Consider the following 19,329-nt stretch of genomic DNA (forward strand, 5'->3'; position numbering starts at 1 on the left):
CAGTCCAGACAGTAGATGGGGTGAGGGGAACACACAGGGGTGACCACGGGGAAGCCACTCAGGAGACTATGCAGTGGCACAGGTGACAGTTTCAGGATGCCGTCATCCTGGGAACCAGCCTGGAGCGAGTTGGGGGTGGTCAGAAAAGAGAGGTAGCTGTATTGCCTGGGGGCTAAGAACCCAGGCTCTGGAGTAACATTGCCTGGATTTGAAAGCTGGCCGTACCTCTTGCTAGCTGTGGGAATCTCTGTGCCTAGTTTCCTCTTGTGTAAAAAAAAGATAAAAGATTAAATGAGATAGTTTGTGTTAGATGGTTAGGTCAGCACACTACTAAATGCTAAATAAATGATAGTTGGCGGGTGTTTTGTTTGTTTTTTGAGAGAGACAGAAAGTGCCTATGGGCTGGGGACAGGGGCAGAGAGAGAGAGGGAGGGAGGGAGAGAGGGAATCTTAAGCAGGGAGCCCTACTTGGGGCTCAGTCTCACAAGTGTGAGATGAAATCACCACTTAAAAGCTCAACCATTTAAGCCATCCAGGGGTCCCAATAGTTATTTTTGTTAATTCTATCATATTTATTACAATTTTGAATGTGTTTAGATTTAAGTTTTTTTGGGGGGGATAGTCACGAAGAGCCATCAAACTAGCAACTATATATACGGTGTGGAATTTTGGAGCGCTCAGAGGGATAGTTTTGGGTGGAGTTCTGAATGACATAGGAATCATCCGTGGGCATGAATGAGGTCACCTGGGTGCGGAAGAGTTAGTGAGACAGGTGGGCTTTGAACAGCCCAAAGCTTGGGGACCCATTAGAGTGGAATAGTGGAACAAGTGCATGGTCCTTGTCCCGAATTACATTTTCTGTGATGGGGTGTTAACAGTGATGAGTGGACCTAAGACTTGTGCCAAAGGCCAAGGGGAAATAGAGGACAGAAACAGTTGTTGGGTTGAGCAACTAAAGTAGCCCAGAGGCCAGGGTGTTGGGTAAGTTACCTGTGGGACACGGAAGTCATCCAGGATGGTGAGAGAACTCGACCAGAGAGGAAGGTGGAAAGCTAGGTACCTAAGTCTCCAAAAGATGAGTGGGACAGCATGTTAGTGCATGACAGCCTCGGTTTGGAGAGGGTGACACGTACCTCAGACTCATAGGATTTCTTCTAAAGTAATAGGAAGGGAATCCTGGGCTCCGCAGCAGACGCAAAGAGGCTGTCACTGCTCACCCTCTCAATGCTCAGATACATGGAGTATGAGAGAATTAAAGCATAACACTTTGCTTATTATTTTCCTTTGAGCTCAACTTTTTATTTTATGTTTTTCCTAAAGTTTATTTACTTGTTTTGAGAGAGACAGAGAGGGAGAGAGAATCCCAAGCAGGCTCCACACTTACAGCTCAGAGCCCAGTGAGGGGCTCGAACCCACAAACCAGGAGGAGATCATGACTTGAGCTGAAATTGAGAGTTTGATGCTTAACTGTCTGAGCCACCCAGGTGCCCCTGAGCTCAACATTTAAAGAGCTATCTTTTTGAAAATAGATATTTAAAGCCTCGTAAGAATAATGATAGGGAAGTAAAGAAAGGCACACGGATTGTCTGTTCGAGCGTCTTTGTTGCCGACTATCTTTTCCAAACAAAAGGTACCGCAGAAAGGACACAGACATTCTCTGGCCAGGGACAGACCAGAGTTCGTGTATCCATCAGCTCATCTAGAGCCACAACAGCCCGTTCTTTCCTGGCTGACTGAAACCTGAATTAAGGCTTGACGTTTTGGACTTAAGTCTCAAAACATGAAAACACCAGGATGAGGCTAACAAGAATAGTTTACAAAGGTAAATCAAACTTGGAAATTTTCAAAAGCTTGGTGCCTTCATCTCCCGGAAAAGGGGGTTCACGTACATGAGACTGAGGCTCTGTCATGAGAAGTAGTGGATCAGTACTGCTGTGCGACGTTGATCTTTAAAGTTGTCTCTCAGGTTCCTTTGGCTGCCAATACTGCGCTTCAGCATATTAAACAGCAGAGCAAGAGCATAGGGGTGCCTGGGTGGCTCAGTCAGTTGAGCGTCGGACTTCGGCTCAGGTCATGATCTCATGGCTTGTGAGTCTGAGCCCCACGTCAGGCTCTGTGCTGAGAGCTCAGAGCCTGGAGCCTGCTTCAGATTCTGTCTCCCTGTCTCTCTGCCCCTCCCCTGCTCACGCTGTCTCTCAAAAATAAATAAATGTTAAAAAAAAAGTTAAAAAAAAAAACTGGAGCATATCACGCTAATATTATTTATGTTGCTGTTAAAGCCATTGTCTGGAGTTTTCAGCTATTTTCTAACTTCCATATTTTGTTTCCAAGAGCTCCAATGCTTCCTTGAAACTTCAAAGGAAACCTCGGGAAAGTGATTTTGAAACGATTAAATTGATTAGCAATGGAGCCTATGGGTGAGTAATTCAAGAAAACTCTCTATTGTATCTTAACACACCTGAGTAATATATTCTTCACATTTATTTTAGGCCAAATAGATGTCATTAGGGACTTGAATTTTCAGATTACCGCTCCTTCACTGGTGGCTATAATGTGCGGCCAAAATCATTTTTCATTTGGATACTCCATCAAGAAAACGTATCAAGTGACCTGGAGTTATTTTAGAGGTATGGAGAAGGAGGCTTTATGAAGTCATGGAAGGTTTTTATATAAATCCGTTTCTGCCTCCTTTATTCCACTGTTTTGAGTGCCATAGTGCCTACTCCTGGTTGTAAATATGCATCCACACGCATCTACCTCTGGATATATATAATCTTTATCTCTAAACATATTTACACTCCTATGTAGCATTACTACTTAAGAATTAACCAGTACTTTGCAGTCTCACCACCAGTCAACCTTGTGAGACAAGTACTGCAGTAAAAAGACTGCTTGAAAACTTAGAGCAGTTCATTTCCTTTAGTCTTTATATCACACCAAGGTTTTTTTTTTTTTCAGTTGATGTCCGTACTCTGATCACATTAGTGGTGCCCCTTTCTTTTTTTTAATTCTTTTTATGTTTTATTTACTTGTTTTTGAGAGAGAGAGAGAAAGAGAGAAAGAGAGACAGGAAGGGAGGGGCAGAGAGAGAAAGGGAGAGAGAGAATTCTAAGCATACTCCAGGCTGTCAGCGTAGAACCCAATGTGGGGCTCAAACTCACGAACCGTGAGATCATGACCTCACTGAAACCAAGAGTCAGACGCTTAACCAACTGAGCCACCCAGGTGCCCCTGTGGTGCCCCTTTCTTGATTCATTTTCATAGACATAAGCTTTTCTTCTCACAGTGTAGGGTCAATGGTGACAAGATCCTTCTGAGTTCCTTAGAAACAGGAAGGGTAATTAATACACATATTGTGTCCTGATCCATCTTAGACAGCCCAAGAGCTCTGGTTTAATTAAGTATTAATCTCAATTCCATCTGTATTTGGAGAGCAATAAACAATCCCATAGACATTTATTGCCATTTGTCACACATATGAGCAGATGAGATAAAAGCGATTTCTGTTACGCCACAAGGGATGTATCTCCTTACAATTTTTTTTTTTTTTTTACCTAATATTTTCCACACCATTAACTTAGTGAAGAGCTTAAATATTTGTGAGTCCTTCCTGTGCTTCACTGATTTATTTTCAGGATTATGGCAAATGGTATATTTCCTGATGTAGCTTATAAATGTTTTCTGATATTTTATTTTTAGAATATTTTATTTTGTTCAACGGTCCTTTGAAACTTGTCCCCCTAAGGAAATTATTTGGGTATAGAGTTGTTTGTCAGTTTCATTTGTTTGTTATTTGGTTTTAGTTCGTTTTAGTTTTCAAGATCATGTGAGGATTTCTTCCTTCATTAGGGAAAAGACTGAACTTAGATTTAATGAGTCTATGGGTTTGAGCCCTGGTAGACTTTATTGGCAGTGGAATTCTAGAATAAGATGATCTGTGAAGCACCACTTGTATAAAATTTGGGCATATATCTTAGCACTATTTGGAGTTCTAATTGGTTGAGTAAACTCATTTGTAGTGCAATTAAACCACTGTATAGTAGATGAGGTATATCACACTTCAGGGAATGGCTGGGAATATACAAGAAGTTAAACAAGCTGTGAATCACTAAACACCCAGGATGCAGGCCAAGCCATTAATGAATGGGCTTACAAGCTGCCTGTGGGAACTTCTGCCCATCAGCCAAAACTTTTTTCCTCTTTTGCTCTTCTCAGATTTAATCTCTCATTACATCTCTGACAGATTTCCCCTTCATTTTAATTATTTTTAGTTCAAAATTTGAATGGGGCTCTACCCATTGGTCCACCCAGTCAGGAGGCTGATTGTAAGCTTATGTGTTCCAGTGGAACACTGGGTAGATGATCTGGGGCTGTTGGAAGTTTCCTTGACATGTGTCACAGTCTGCCACTCAGTATCCATGGCTCAGAGTGACACCGATGCCTCGACTTTGTGAAAATTGCCCGGCCTGGGAACTAACCCTCTCATTAGGAGGGGCTCTAAGACATCAGCGTTTTCTCCGCATCATACTTAGTGATGGTTCATGTTATGAAGCCAACCTGCTAATTTGATACCACCCAATTTCCTTCTCTCCACGTTACGTGTTTCGGATCCCTGACTGGAAGTTAGATGTCCCTTCACGCCAACTTAACACTTCGTAGAGAGCTAACACTTGCCGTGTGCCTGGCACCGTGTTGGTTTATATATACTGTCTTCTCTCAAGAACCCTGGGTGGTGTCGATATTATTTCCATTTAGATGTGGGGAAAGAGAGGCTTGGATGCATGGATGGCCACAGGTGTGCTAATTCTAAACAGTGCTCTTTCCTTCTCTCAGTATTCTTGTTACAACTTGGAGCCATGTTCATTGGGTATAGAAGGCCTTCTTCTCGTGATTCCACCTGGATTTTTCAATTACGGCTTTGAATATTTTCAAAGTGAAAGAATAAAATTGACTTAAAAGATTTTTAAAAACGAGGTCCAAACCTGGGTGGCTCAGTTGGTTAAGCATCTGACTTCGGCTGAGGTCATGACCTTGCATTTCGTGGGTTCAAACCCCACTTGGGGCTCTGTGCTGACAGCTCAGAGCCTAGACCCTAGACCCTGGTTTGGATTCTGTGTCTTCTTCTCTCTCTGTCTTTCCCCTGCTCGTGCTTTGTCTGTCTCAAAAATAAATGAAACATTTAAACAAAATTTTTTTAAAGACTAAATTTGAAAGGCATGACATCTCCCACTTTGCTTTACTTTCTGGCTTTGCTGCGCATCAGTCTGTTTTACTCCTCAAAAGATGGGGTCATTTACCTAAGAGACCCGTGAGACCCATGTGTGCGGGTTGATGGCCACCCCTCTCTCCTTGTAGCCTTTTTTCTAACACATGCATTCTTGTTCCCACGTACAGATCTGCTCGCACGGATTCACGTATTGCCTCTCAGACTTAAGCATAATTTTATACGCATCAGACATTCACACTCCCGAGAGGACTGATTCATTCTGCTCTAGATCCCATCAGCTTCTGATTCCATTTCTCCCCACCCTCTCACTACTCAGTTCTGCATGGGTGGAATGAGTAAAGCTTGGCTCACAGAGGACAGTTGCCTCACCCCCTTGGGTTTTCTTGCTTTAAAAGCAGGTCGGTGTAGGAAAAGAGACCCAGAAGCAGCCTTTTCAAAGAAAGTGAGGAAATGTGGGGCTGAATCAGTTCAGTCCAGTGTTAGAATTTGTCTGGTTTACACCTGTGCTTAGCGGCATTAGATGTCTGTCAGCTGGCTGCTGTTTGTCTCTTTCAGTCTCCGTCTCTCCTCTCCACTGACTTAAGTAGATCTGGAATATGAACTTACAGGAAAGGCGGAAAGGTATATGAGAGACAACAGTTATTACTAAACAAAGAGATTTATAGATTTCAGCATTAAGAGTAATAGTCCTAAAGCAGTATGGTATTATAAAAACTGAATAAGAGAAGCAGAAATCCAGCCACAGCAAATTCTAATTAAGAAGCCTAGTTGACTTTTGCAACTTGATCAAGATATGTGTGTCCTGAGGCAGTGATGTCTCAAGCTACCTATAGGATTAATTTCAGTTGATTTAGGTAAATTCCCCTAGGGATTAACTGATTGTTTTAAGTACATCATAGCAAGGGAAAGCAAAAAGATCAAGTTTTACAAATTGCAAATCTGAGAATAAAGATACGAGTCCTTTTTCACATCAGACCACTGAGAAACCTGGTCTGGATGCTGGTCAAATTAGACCTGAGGCATCTTGCTTCTTTGTTCTTTCATTAAGTCTTAGACAGTTCTGTTCTTCCTTCTCCACTTCCTACTGTTCATAAACATATTGCTGAGCAGTTGTTTATGGAAGAAATGGTGATGGTTGATTAAAAATCTAATGTCAGCTATGTGACAGTCTAAAGTGAAGTTCATAGTATCATGTCTGAGGACCCTCAGCACTATAGCTACTCAATAGTAAATACTCGAAGAAGAAAGGGAAAGTAAGCTGTCTTCCACTTGACTGTCAGTCATAGGCAAGTGCTTATCTAAACATACTATTTGTTTCAACATTTCAAATTCTAATTTTCATTTTAAAAAGTAAATTCTGTTTCAAAAATTCCTCCTCATGACAGTATGTGTTCACCATTGCTTGTCTTCTATTTCTGAGGAAACCAGGTTATTTTCTGTGCTCCCTTATATCTGATTCAGTATCTGTCCTCCTTCCAGCTTTTCTGTACGAGAAGCTCAAGGTTTGGGGAGGGTGAGGAGGATCTTGATTTTATCCAATCAGTATTGGGAAAAGAAAAATACTGTAAAAGCCTTTAGTCTGACCTAGAAAGAATGAGTCGTTGGTTAGTTAATTTAGAAGTCAGTCAGAGTAGGAAATCATTTTAAAAAGATGCATATTGTAGGGGAACCTGGCTGGCTTAGTTGGTTAGGCGTCCGACTTCAGCTTAGTTCATGATCTCATGGTTCATGAGTTTGAGCCCCACATCAGGCTCTGTGCTGACAAGAGCCTGGAGCCTGCTTCGGATTCTGTGTCTCCTTCTCTCTCTACCTCTCCTCCACTCATGCCTGTCTCTCTCTGTCTCAAAAATAAATAAACACTAAAAAATTAAAAAGATGCACTCTGGGGCGCCTGGGTGGCGCAGTCGGTTAAGCGTCCGACTTCAGCCAGGTCACGATCTCGCAGTCCGTGAGTTCGAGCCCCGCGTCAGGCTCTGGGCTGATGGCTCGGAGCCTGGAGCCTGTTTCCGATTCTGTGTCTCCCTCTCTCTGTGGCCCTCCCCCGTTCATGCTCTGTCTCTCTCTGTCCCAAAAATAAATAAACGTTGAAAAAAAAATTAAAAAAAAAAAAAAAAAGATGCACTCTGTAAACATTTTAATTTAATGTAATCTCAATATGTAAATTAACTAGTATTTTTTTTTAATTTTAGAGTGCGTGTACACAAGTGGGAGGGGCAGAAGGAGAGAGAATCTCTCTTTTTTTAAAAATGTTTACTTAGTTTTGAGAGAGAGAGAGTGTATAAGCAGGGCAGAGGGAGAGGGAGACACAGGATCCAAAGCAGGACCCAGGTTCCAAGCTACCAGCAGAGTTCAAACTCAGAAACTGTGAGATCATGACCTGAGCCAAAGTTGGACACTTAATCCATTGAGCCCCAAGAGAGAGAGACAGAGAGAGAGAGAGAGAATCTTAAGCTCTACACTCAATGTGGAGCCCAACACAGGGCTCGATCCCATGACCCGGGGAGCATGACCTGAGCTAAAATCCAGAGTTGAACACTCAACCAACTGAGCCACCCAGACACGCCTACTAGTCTTTTGATATAAGGCCTTTTTAAGATAGCCTACATAAACCACACTTGTAATACATCATTTTTGTTTTCCACTTTTCACTGCTTTTAAAGGTAACATAAGAACTTGAAGCAATCTGAATGTAGGAATCTAGATTTGTATTATTTTGTCAACTTTAGAAAACCTTCTCACCCGTACTAAAATAGGAATTTTATTTGGAAACTCACGTTTAACACATTTATCAGTACTTTCCAAAGCATCCCACTTGTGTGTGTGTGTTTTTTTTTTTTTTAATGAACAACAAAGCTTTTCCTTTTCACACTCATGTTTCATCAGTTTAAATATTTGTTGAAATTAGTTAATCCTGATATGAGGCCTCACCAGAAAAACAAGTGTGGAGATAAACCCAGCTGATGGGAGCCCCAGCATTTGGCGTCCTGAACAAGACCCATGGCCCCTGTGGAAGGTGTTAGCTGCCCAGCTCCCTTGTCAGTTTGTTGTACAGCGGGAATAACAGCACTAGATTGTTCCTTGGGTTGGTTATCTAATGTGTGGATAAAAGAGATTTTCTGTATATGGTGAAGGAAGGAAGAGAAGACCAAAGAAATTATGAGGGGGAAATAAAAGTAAAGAAAAAAAAATTGAACAGAGACAAAATGATGTGTGATTTTGCAAGTGAAGGAGAAAGATGGATACAATAAGACAAAGATACACGTACACATACTTGACAGAAAAGCGATTTGCTAGTTGAACACTTGAGCGAAATGCATGAATACCAGTTAAACTGAGATTGAATATACTAAGATTTACAGAAGTGGATTACCCTAACATCTTGGTTCAGCAGGGAGTTAGGGTGTTCTAGTCGCCCTTACATTCTCTTTTTAGGAACAATGAAAATAGTGGGATAGGCATCTCAGAATAATCCCTCATTTTAGGAGGCAAACGTTGGAATACTTTACTGTGAATGATTGCTGTTTGGGTAAATTATTACTTATTTGAGCATTTCCTAACAGTTCAAATCTATTCTCCCACAATAATGACAAGTGAGGAGTAACTTAAGAGAAAATGAGCTGATTGAAGACATTTTCCTTGTTGCTCATCATTTCCAGGTGAGGTTTTAAGCCTCCTCCTCTCTTTTTACTTGTTTGTTCCACATCAAGGTTCAGGGAGTCCATTGTCTTTCCCCAGCCAGAATTGGTTCTCTAGAGTGTTTGAGTGAGTCTTGCAGCAGAAATTCGGTGCAACGTCATTTTACAGTAAAGTTGGCTGTCACCTTGGCCATGGGTTGGATGGAAAGGAAATGCAGTGTATTATTGGTCCCCTTTTATGTTGGGAGAGGAATTTTCTGTTAAAACAGGCATAGGTGTAAATCATGCTGAGGTCTCTTCATTGTAGGACAGCCTCTTTATGACCTAGTACACACTTATCATTTATCTGGAAATGTCATGGGGAGTAAATTACCTTCAAACTGGAAGCCACCTACCCTAAGAAGCTTTGGTCCTTTTTTCAGATATCATTGGTATCATATAGAAAATTATTGTTTTAGTCATATAGTCAGTGACATATATCTAACGCCAAAAAAGATGTAGGTCATGGTATGTGTGTACTTTTGTTAATTCTTTTCCTGTTCTGACTTAAATACTGAATTTTGTTTGTAGAAAAACTGAAAACGTCAGCTACCTATTGGGAAATAGCTCACTCTGGAAACTGTCCATTTCCATCCTTGCCATGAAGATGAATTTGGTGCCTTATGTACAGCCGATTACCTTTATTGAAAGACTAAGAAATAAATAAACCTAGCTGTAAGCTTTTGCCTTGGAATGGAATGTATGTAGCTGCTAGGATAGCTTGTGTGAGCTGAATTCCAACTTCCTTGTGAATGTAAAAAAATGTTGACGATCACGTGGTTTCCTGTACCCAGAAGCATCCTCACCTCCCGTGAACTCCAACTCTTATGCTCCTTTTCAGGGCAGTCTACTTTGTTCGGCATAAGGAATCCCGGCAGAGGTTTGCTATGAAGAAGATCAATAAACAGAACCTCATCCTCCGAAACCAGATCCAGCAGGCCTTTGTGGAACGGGATATCCTGACTTTTGCAGAGAATCCCTTTGTTGTCAGCATGTACTGCTCCTTTGAAACAAGGCGCCACCTTTGCATGGTCATGGAATATGTGGAAGGTACATCAGCCTCTGACACACAGAACGTGACCCCTGTATCCAGAAGCTGCTTGCTCCTTTGTGCAGCTGAGGCTTTCCCTGTTGTGCTACCCAATGGTTGTACCCACCTAGGAACTGAAGCCGGGCACTGAGATGGCTGTCTTCCCTGTCATTATCTTCTGTTAATTGCTTGTAAAGTGCCTGCTCTACTATAACAAAGGGAAAATTAGTGCTTTTTGGAAAACAGTGGTTTTGCTTTTTTAATAGCTTTTAATCCTAACTACCTCCTCTCAATTGGTCATTACAGTTAGGATATAGGTGATGGAATTTTTCCTACCTACTTTCATTACATAACATAAAATCATTTGTGACACTGAGTTTCTTAAAGAATGAATTAAAAATGCATTCTTTGTGGTCTACGGTATGAAATTAAAAATGAGTTTAGGGGAAAAGGAGATACACGTCAAGAAAATCTAGCGCTCCTTTTTTTGACATTTATGGTTTACTTTTTAAATGTTCTTCTTTCCATCAGTTTTACATTCAATTTCTGCATGTTTGGCCATGACTTATTGAGATAAACAAAGTTAATAAAAGGCAGAGATGAGGAAAGGCCAAAACAATCTTCAAAAGCATCTAATTTAAGCTCTTGTAATTGTTTGAGCAGAATCCCAAAACTATAAAATTCTAAGAAACATTAAATATCATCTAGTTCGACCTTTTCATTTTGCGGATGAGTGAACTGAAACCCAAGAGGTGGGAGACTTACTAGATACTTTACTAGTAGACACAAGACAAAAGCGTAGTGTGCCTGATTTCCACCTGTTTCCCCCACCCCCACACACACCAGCACTTGGCCTTACTAACCTTTGTTGTGGTTATGATAACTAACATTTATCACACATTTAATAAGTGTTGGTAATGTCCTCAATTCGTTGCATATATCACCTCGTGTAATCTACTTAATAATCTTACAAGGGATGACAGTCTTACTGTCATGATATTAGAGAAGGGTGCCAGGACTAGCTTCCCTAAGATCTCTCCACCCGTAACGGAGCCAGGATTTGAACTCCAGGAGCCTAATTCCAGAACCCATGCTTTATACTGGTGTATTTTGTTCTTCAAATTTCATTTCCACTTTGAAGCCAGATCTGCTCTTAGGAGAACTGCTGCCTTAAAAAATATATATATGTTTATGTTTATGCTTATGTTTATGTTTATGTTTTTTATCCACACCACATCTTAGTTAAAAATGGGGATACTCTGCACAGTCCCCACTTAGGAACTTGGTATACTGTGTCTGTGGGTAGATGCTATTTTATAATCTGCATCGATGGTCATCTTCAATCCTGGCTGATACTATACCTGCTAAGTCTTGTGTCTGTGTTTTATAGGAGGCGACTGTGCTACCTTGATGAAGAATATGGGTCCTCTCCCTGTTGACATGGCAAGGATGTACTTTGCGGAGACAGTCTTGGCCTTGGAATATCTACATAATTATGGAATTGTACACAGGGATTTGAAACCAGACAAGTATGCACACTGAGGAAACAGATCTTTTTTTTCACACCATGCAGAAAGTTTTCTTATGTCTATAAAAATGTTTTCTTTTAATGCTGCTTTGCGCATTTTAAAATTGTCCTGTAATGTTCCCATATGACTTATTTTGGCAGTATATATGGTAATGTTTATATAGTACTTTAAAGGTTCTGGGGCTTATAATAATAGCTTCTAAGGAACAAAAGAAAAAGATGATGATAAAGCCAGGGTTAATTAAATTTTTAAAAGTTTGATTTTTATTATGTTAAGTTTTGAATCATAGAATGCTACTAGTTGCTTTCTGGATGGTTTTTGCATGTGGTATTATATACTTAGATAACCCTTCCCTACTCCAAGATGATATATTTGATATTATATACTATCTCACCATTTAATGTAAAAGTTTTAAACCTATGTGACGTTCATTTTAGTGTCTGATTTGAGATACACATAGACTTTTTCCCCCAAATGACTATTATTCATCTTGACACCATTTATTAAATTTTTTATGCTTTCTCCGCTAATTTCAGACGGCTCTATAAGCATTACGTGTAATATGTAAAGATTCTAAGTGTGCTGAGAACTATATAAAATTAACTCATGCTCATTCCAGAAAATTTGGAAGTACCGAAAAAGATTTTTAAAAATTCATTCATGGAGCGCCTGGGTGGCTCAGTAGGTTAAGCGTCTGACTCTTGATCTTGGCACAGGTCATGATCTCACGGTTCATGGGTTCAAGCCCCACGTTGGACTTTGTGCTGACAGTGCAGAGCCTGCTTGGAATTCTCTCTCCCTCTCTCTCTGCCCCTATCCCATTTGTGTTCACACTCTCTCTGTCTCTCTCAAGACAAATAAAAACAATTTTTTTAATAAAATAAAATTTAAAAATTCATTCATGACATTACCAAAGACAACTATTAGAACTTTGGAATATTTCTTTCCAGTAGATATTCTTTCTCTTTACACTTCCTCTATCTCTTTAATTTTTTAAATTAATTAAAATTTTGGTTTTTCCCCTTAAAATGAAATTTTTTTTAATTTAAATTCATAAAGCTGTCAAATGTGAATCCTTTGCATACATAAGAAATTTACATTTTGTGCTTAATAAGTAGAAATTTAAATTCGAGCCATAAGTTGAAATCTTAAACAATAGTACGTTTTTCTGTCCAAGTTCTTTATCTTATGTCTCACTTAAACCTTGGACAGATTGACGTGGGATTATTGGTAATCAATCCTTTATTGTTTTATTATGCTGAAAATAGGTGTCAGAGTCCCACACTAGAATTTTTCTAAGAGTTCAGACCTATAAATGAAACTGTATGTGGCCGCTCCCAACAAAGATTAGCTGGACCCAGTGTCTGGCCCTCCCTTGTGAATTACACTCATGAGCCAGATACCCCTGTGTAATATGTTCTTGTGATTTCATCTCTTCCCGGGCTGGGTTCTATATTGAGATTGATACCTCTACACTAAATAGACTTAGGAATTGATAGGGGAAGGAGAAAGCTAAAAAAAGAAAAGAAAAGAACTTAAAAGCAAATGTTATAACATGTGTCCTTCTGCTTCATAGTTTGTTGGTCACCTCCATGGGGCACATAAAGCTGACAGATTTTGGATTATCCAAGGTGGGACTGATGAGCATGACTACCAATCTTTATGAAGGTCATATCGAGAAGGATGCTCGAGAGTTCCTGGACAAACAGGTAAGCTTGCACGCAGCCCAGTTCTAGAGGGAAATACAAAGTACGATATTGCCAGCGACATTCCGAATCAACTTGTATAAGCCAGCTTCACATTAGTGCTGGGCGTCTAGATGTCTGTATAAGCCTTACGTTTAATAAAGTGCAAATTGCCTCCATTTTTCTCCCTGGGCCTCTCTGAACTGTCCGTTCCTCCGCATTCCTCCCCCAGCATTATGGTCTATTAGCAAGACGAACGATGTAATTGCGCACAAGTGAGAATGTGAGAGAGACAAATGGAAAACTGTTTTTGTAAGGAATTCAGGAGTCTCAGTAGAGTACTCATGAAACTCATGATGCATTGTACAATCCCGGGTGCTAAAATCCCAGCCATGGCCCATTTCCCTTTAAGCATGCCTCATTACCATGTGCCCACAATCTGTTCATTGTAAAGTTACTTAAGGTAAACACATCTCAACTGTCAGGCTTTGATAAAGTAACCAGGATGTGAATATATTTTGGTCATACAAATATTAAAACTATCTCTGGTGGCAACAGATGAAGAATGCATCATTCTTTTAAGCGTTAAAAATGTTTTTAATATTGTGGAATAAGTAGAACCACCAAACAGGGTCAGACCCTCAATTTGAAATTGCACGTTATGCATAGTTTAACATTAAAGCGGCATTTAAATTTCCCTTTTTTGCTGTTTAAATATTTCATTGCCTTTGGGGTTATGGATGCTGACTTAATAATTGCTGTTCTTAAGTTCTCTGCCCATGTGGTTGAGCAGGTGCACTCTGGGCAACCTAATTGGTGTTTAGCCATCGTGTTCATTTTGATTCATGTCTAATATTCCAATTATTCTAATATTGCAATCATCTTTTAGGTCTGTGGCACGCCTGAATACATTGCACCAGAAGTGATTTTGAGGCAGGGCTATGGGAAGCCAGTGGACTGGTGGGCCATGGGGATTATCCTCTATGAATTTCTGGTTGGATGCGTGCCATTCTTTGGGGACACTCCAGAAGAGCTGTTTGGACAAGTCATCAGTGGTAAGTATCTTCAAGCGACTATTGGAAAGCAGCTCTTTAATGTAATCCTGCGGAGTATTGCCGTCTTCGCCACTAAAATGTCAACCTTTACCAAACAGTTTAGCCAACACATTAAAAGAACTCACTCATCATAGCCCATAACTGACTGACAAATCTCAGGAGATCAATTTGTGTTGAAAATTGATCTGAGGAAGTTTCGTTAACATGGAATCTGGCACGGCGCTGGCGGTGTAACCGATTTTTATGGTGTGCTTTTTCTGCAAAAGAAATTCACGTGGGATTTGCAAATTATTTCCTTGCCGTCCAGTCTTCCTTTCCATCATAGGAACGTGGCACCAGGGAAGAAAAGGTTAATGTGGGTCACATTTACATAAATGGGGGGAAAATAGCTAATGGCACAGTGAAGAAATTAACAAAAATGTAATAAACCCTAAAACAAATGTCTACCACATAATAAATAATGAGGATGGGAAGGAAGCAAATTTAATTCACAGACTGTTAATGATTTCATTGGTGGTTGTTATGGTGTAATGTTATTTCTGTAACAGCTGTTCATCTTTCATTTAAAATTCAATAACCTTTAGATCTTAACCTGCACGCTGACCCTCGCTATTGTTACGCGGCTTGTGGCAAAACTAAATGATAATTAAATAGGCCCTATTAGTACCCTACCTGCTGTTTTTATAAATTTCCCCGAAGCATATCAAAAAGGCCTCTCCTCCTCAGAGTTTTATCAGTCATCACCGACACCTCCATCACCCACTCGGATACCGTCTGGACTGTGCTACAGGGCCCAACAGTGGAAAGAGAGGGAAAATGCGAGTCGGTACGAGGAGTCCCTTAATCACAGCGTTATTCTCTATCGTTGACTTTGCAAGCCAGGCATATTTGTAAACTTTAACAAAGTAGATTTGTGCGTTGCCTGCAGTGTATAACCCTTTTCTACAATATCTGAGCTGTTTATGGATTTATAACTAGGCTGTTTGCTGATATACCAAGGCCTGAATGGCAGGAGGAATCAACTGTTTAATTAACACAAGCAGCAAATGCTGGCTTTGTTCTCGATGCCTTACGGCTCAGATGCATATTCATGTTTTATTTTCCAAATCAGATTTAAACTGCAGCAGAGGAAGCTGGAGGCAGGCACACACAGAAATAACTCATGTTTTTATTGCATTTCCATACACACAAGCACACACACCTTATCTTCAGGCAAACTCCTGTGGAATGTAGAACATGTTCTCATATTTATGGCAGATTTTGAATACTTCCATTACTATGATTACTTTGGATTTCTTTGTCTTCAAGCTTAACACTTTGGCCTTTCATTTGTCTTTAGACATAGTTATTTTTGCAAAATTAACTCGTGCTTCTCAAAGCTGAAGAACTCTATGGCTGTGGCCAAATTCTCATTTGAAGGACAGTAGGAGAGAAAAATCTTACTGTCTTGATTCCCTGTACAAGCAATCACCTGAAACAGAGGTGTTTAGGGGTTCCCTCATATTAAGTCCTCTTAGTGACTAGAAGGAACAATTTGTGGTGAGCCAGTTCGGCCGCACAGAAAAAAAAGATACAAAGAATCAAAAAAGGAAATGGAAGGTGCTGCTTGTTGAAATATTCTCTCCCTGTCTTGTTGACAGCTGTGCTGTTTTATATCTCATGAAACAGTACTTCTCAAACTTGCTTATGCCCAACTGACATCCCTGTCAAAATGCAGATTCTGATTCAGTCTGGGATGGGGCCTGAAATTCTGTCTTTCTCACAAACTCCCAGGCCACATCCAGGCTGTAGGTACCCGGACTGCCATTTGAACAATGACATTGTAAGCTCTGTGTCTCCTTTCTAGATGAGATCAACTGGCCGGAAAAGGATGAGGCACCACCCCCCGATGCCCAGGATCTGATTACCTTGCTTCTTAGGCAGAATCCCCTGGAGAGACTGGGAACAGGTTAGAGCACATATGTTTTAATTTCGCTAATATGCAAGAAATAATGTCTTTGTGGAACATTAAGAGGTTCTTGTTTGTGTTTTGGTTTTTTTTTTTTTTTTTTTTTTTTGCCTAGGAAACATCTGTTGGTTGATGTAGGACATGACTACAACACATTATAACAATCATATTTTGTGTTTATTTTTTTTCTGGTTCAGAGCAATATGTATGCTAGGAAGGTTGGTGGTTGTGTGTCTTTGATTTTTTTTTCTCATTGTTTTTTGGTTTTTTGGGTTTTTTTTGCAAAGCAAAAGTTATTTGTTTCAATAAATAAAATTGTCTGGAAGAAAACCTCAAGGGCACATGTAACTCTTCTATCCTGAAAAGCATGCATCTTAAATAATTTAAAATAGATGATTCGAGATGTACAGCTAGAAGGATTTGACCCAGCACGTTCCGTCTATAGGCTTTAAAATGGGTTATCAGTCCTTGAACTAATTAGTTTCTGGAAATGAGTGTCAGAGGTTTGAACCATGCTGTCTCATCATGGTGATCATACCATAGCCCAAGAAAGAGGATTAAAACTATTGGCTTTCAAGATTAAGGAGATAATAGATTTGTTTCTTGCCGATTATTTTTTCCCAGCTGTTCCCCATACAGGTTATGTTTCTGCCACTCATTTTCCTTTTCTAATATTCTGAATGGACAGTGATCCCAGTATAGAGTCCCAACCTGCCCTAGTATGTAAATTTATCTAGATGGGACTAAATATTAAATATAAGTACAAAACACAGTAGACCATTCCCATAATTTTCACCTGTGAAAATTTTTGTCTTGATGGGTTTTTTACTCTGAACTGTTGCATTCTACCTCATTGTAATAGAAATATCAGAAAATACTGAAGAAATCATTCTCTCCCTCAATTTTCCCAAGTCAAAAATAATTTGCAGCAGCTCCAAATACATATCTTCTATTATTCCCCATTTTTGCCCACAGCTTCCCCAGTTGGAGGGCTCCATTCTTGCTTAAATATGCTCTGCTACTAGAGTTTATGATAATGCATTGAAGCCCGTGGGCCATATTTTTGTCTTGGAAATAAAGTTTGATTGAAACACAGCATTGCCATTCACATGCATTGTTTATGGCTACCTTCATGGTAGAGTACCAGAGTTGACTCATCAAACCTGCCCACAAAGCCTAAAGTATTTACTATTCGGCTTTTTGCAGAAACATCTCTCATGGTCTGCATTAGAGAATCAAACATGATTCAAACTGCAGGCTCACTTGGGAAGACTTCTTTGAGTTGAGCCTCTTACCGGAGGACCATGTGCATTTTTGCCTTTTGCAGTGGATGAGTGGGCCTTCGAGTAGGAAAGACAATACAAACGGAAGTTAAGGGCACAAACTCCACGGTCAGATTGCGTGCATTTAAGTCTCTGCTGTGTGACTGTGGGCAGGATGTTTCCCTTTCTGTGCCTCATTTCCCCGTCTGTATAATGGAGCTTAGAGAAGTACCCGCCTTTTCATGAGGATAAAAGATCATCCACTGTGGCTCTTAAAACCAGGTGTGACACTGCTGGCCCCAGTATTGCCATTTTCATGTTCTGCCCGTATGATCTCACACTTTCCCCCTTTGGACATACGAGATACAGAAATGGCGGTGGTGCCCCTGTCTTTGAGCTGGTTGAACTCTTTGAACAGAGTGCTTTATATTTCTTCCCTCCCCCCTATTTCATTTTCCTTTGTCTGGAGTAACTAGCAAACTCGTTGCTCCCTGCCCTCTGTGACCTGCAGTCACATTTGCTTTCTGGCTCCAGGGATGTGAGTAGGTGTCAAAGAATGGGTGTCAAGGCCCCGTGCAGGGCAGAGTTCTGAGGCGTGATTTCCGCTCGAGCCAAATAGGAGAAGCGGCAGCATTTTCAGACAGCCTGCAACACCGCAAATATCTGTTTACGTGTGCTTGTCAGCTGTCCCGGGGACGCGTTGGCCTGAGATACGTCTAAAGATGACTTTAGAATCGGCACATCCCTTCCAAAGAGCCCACTTATCTTCTGTGTTCTTGGGTCGGCTTGGAGAGTGTCCTCACGGAGTCTTCTGCCTGCTGCCCTCCTCTGAGAATACTTGGGAACTTGACTGGGCTGGATTTGACAAAACAGGGTTATGGTGATGGTCCACACATCCATGTTTATATGTGATATGCTGTGCGTTACCTCTCTGCTCATTTTTCTCCCTGCTACTGCTACTTGGGTTCTTTTCGGGGTTTGACAATTTGAGAAGCGAATCTCCTAACAGAAGCTCAAAAGAGACATTTAAAAGGCCCTGACCCAGCTCTTGGTATTGTCGAGAAGTACGTGCCAAACAGACAGGTCCCATGTGACAGATCCCGTAGGGTCCAGAGAACGAGGCTGAGGATCCCGCAGGCCTGCCATGCTGCTTCCAATGACAGCATTTTGGATTTAATGCATATTTAGCGGGCAAAATAATGCACCATGAAAATGTGTGAATTCACATTTGCCCGAGAGACTAGAGAGGCTGAGAAAAAGAGTGTGAAGAACATAATGGATGTTTAAGAAACTTCCATGAAAGGAGAGAGAACCTCAAGGGAGAACATTAGGGCAAGGGATAACTTGCAGTTGGGAAACTTGTCCTCCAACTAGACTTTTGAACTCGTGAAGTACTGAACGGCAGCCTGGTTTGTCAGACTTTACTGCTGCTCAGATGCGACGGACTTCCACCCGTGTACCAGCTGGGAGGTCTTGAGTGGTTTCTTCTTCACTTGGGTCACAATTTCCTAATCTAGGAAGGTGGGCATGCTATGTACCTCACAAGATTATGGCGAGGACTGAAATTCAGTATGTTCATGAAGACACCAAGTACATTAACGTAATATGTAACAGGAGCTCCAGATACGATCAGTGCTCTTTCTTTCCCTTTCCCCATCCAAGCATGGAATTGATGCAATGCCTGCTTTGTGGGGTTGCTTTCTGTGATTTAATTGAAGAGAACTGGATGCTTCTAGTGTCTCGGGCAGTACTTGTCCAAGTCAGCCCTCCTCTGTCCGCTGCCATTCCTATTGCTGTTGTGGTCAACATCAGACTCCACTGTGTGCCAGAAACACAGAGAATGCCTATGTAGCATCCTGGATAAAGATTCCAATCAAATGCTTAGTAAAGAAGAATCTGTTCTTCCTTTTTGGGGGTGA

At 40.8% G+C, this 19,329-nt stretch overlaps 1 protein-coding gene across 5 annotated transcripts in view; it reads left to right on the forward strand.

Annotated features, from left to right (window-relative positions):
* The window catches only part of MAST4 (microtubule associated serine/threonine kinase family member 4), a 567,608-nt gene that overhangs the window by 519,902 nt on the left and 28,377 nt on the right, over nucleotides 1-19,329 (forward strand). For all 5 annotated transcript variants that reach the window (XM_030322252.1, XM_030322263.1, XM_030322258.1 and 2 more), the window contains 6 exons: nucleotides 2,332-2,417; nucleotides 9,743-9,951; nucleotides 11,322-11,460; nucleotides 13,037-13,169; nucleotides 14,035-14,200; nucleotides 16,047-16,148. In XM_030322252.1, coding sequence (XP_030178112.1) covers nucleotides 2,332-2,417; nucleotides 9,743-9,951; nucleotides 11,322-11,460; nucleotides 13,037-13,169; nucleotides 14,035-14,200; nucleotides 16,047-16,148 — 835 coding nt within the window. The remainder of the gene's footprint in view (nucleotides 1-2,331; nucleotides 2,418-9,742; nucleotides 9,952-11,321; nucleotides 11,461-13,036; nucleotides 13,170-14,034; nucleotides 14,201-16,046; nucleotides 16,149-19,329) is intronic.

The sequence above is a fragment of the Lynx canadensis genome, chromosome A1, assembly GCF_007474595.2.
Source record: "Lynx canadensis isolate LIC74 chromosome A1, mLynCan4.pri.v2, whole genome shotgun sequence".
Classification (NCBI taxonomy): domain Eukaryota; kingdom Metazoa; phylum Chordata; class Mammalia; order Carnivora; family Felidae; genus Lynx; species Lynx canadensis.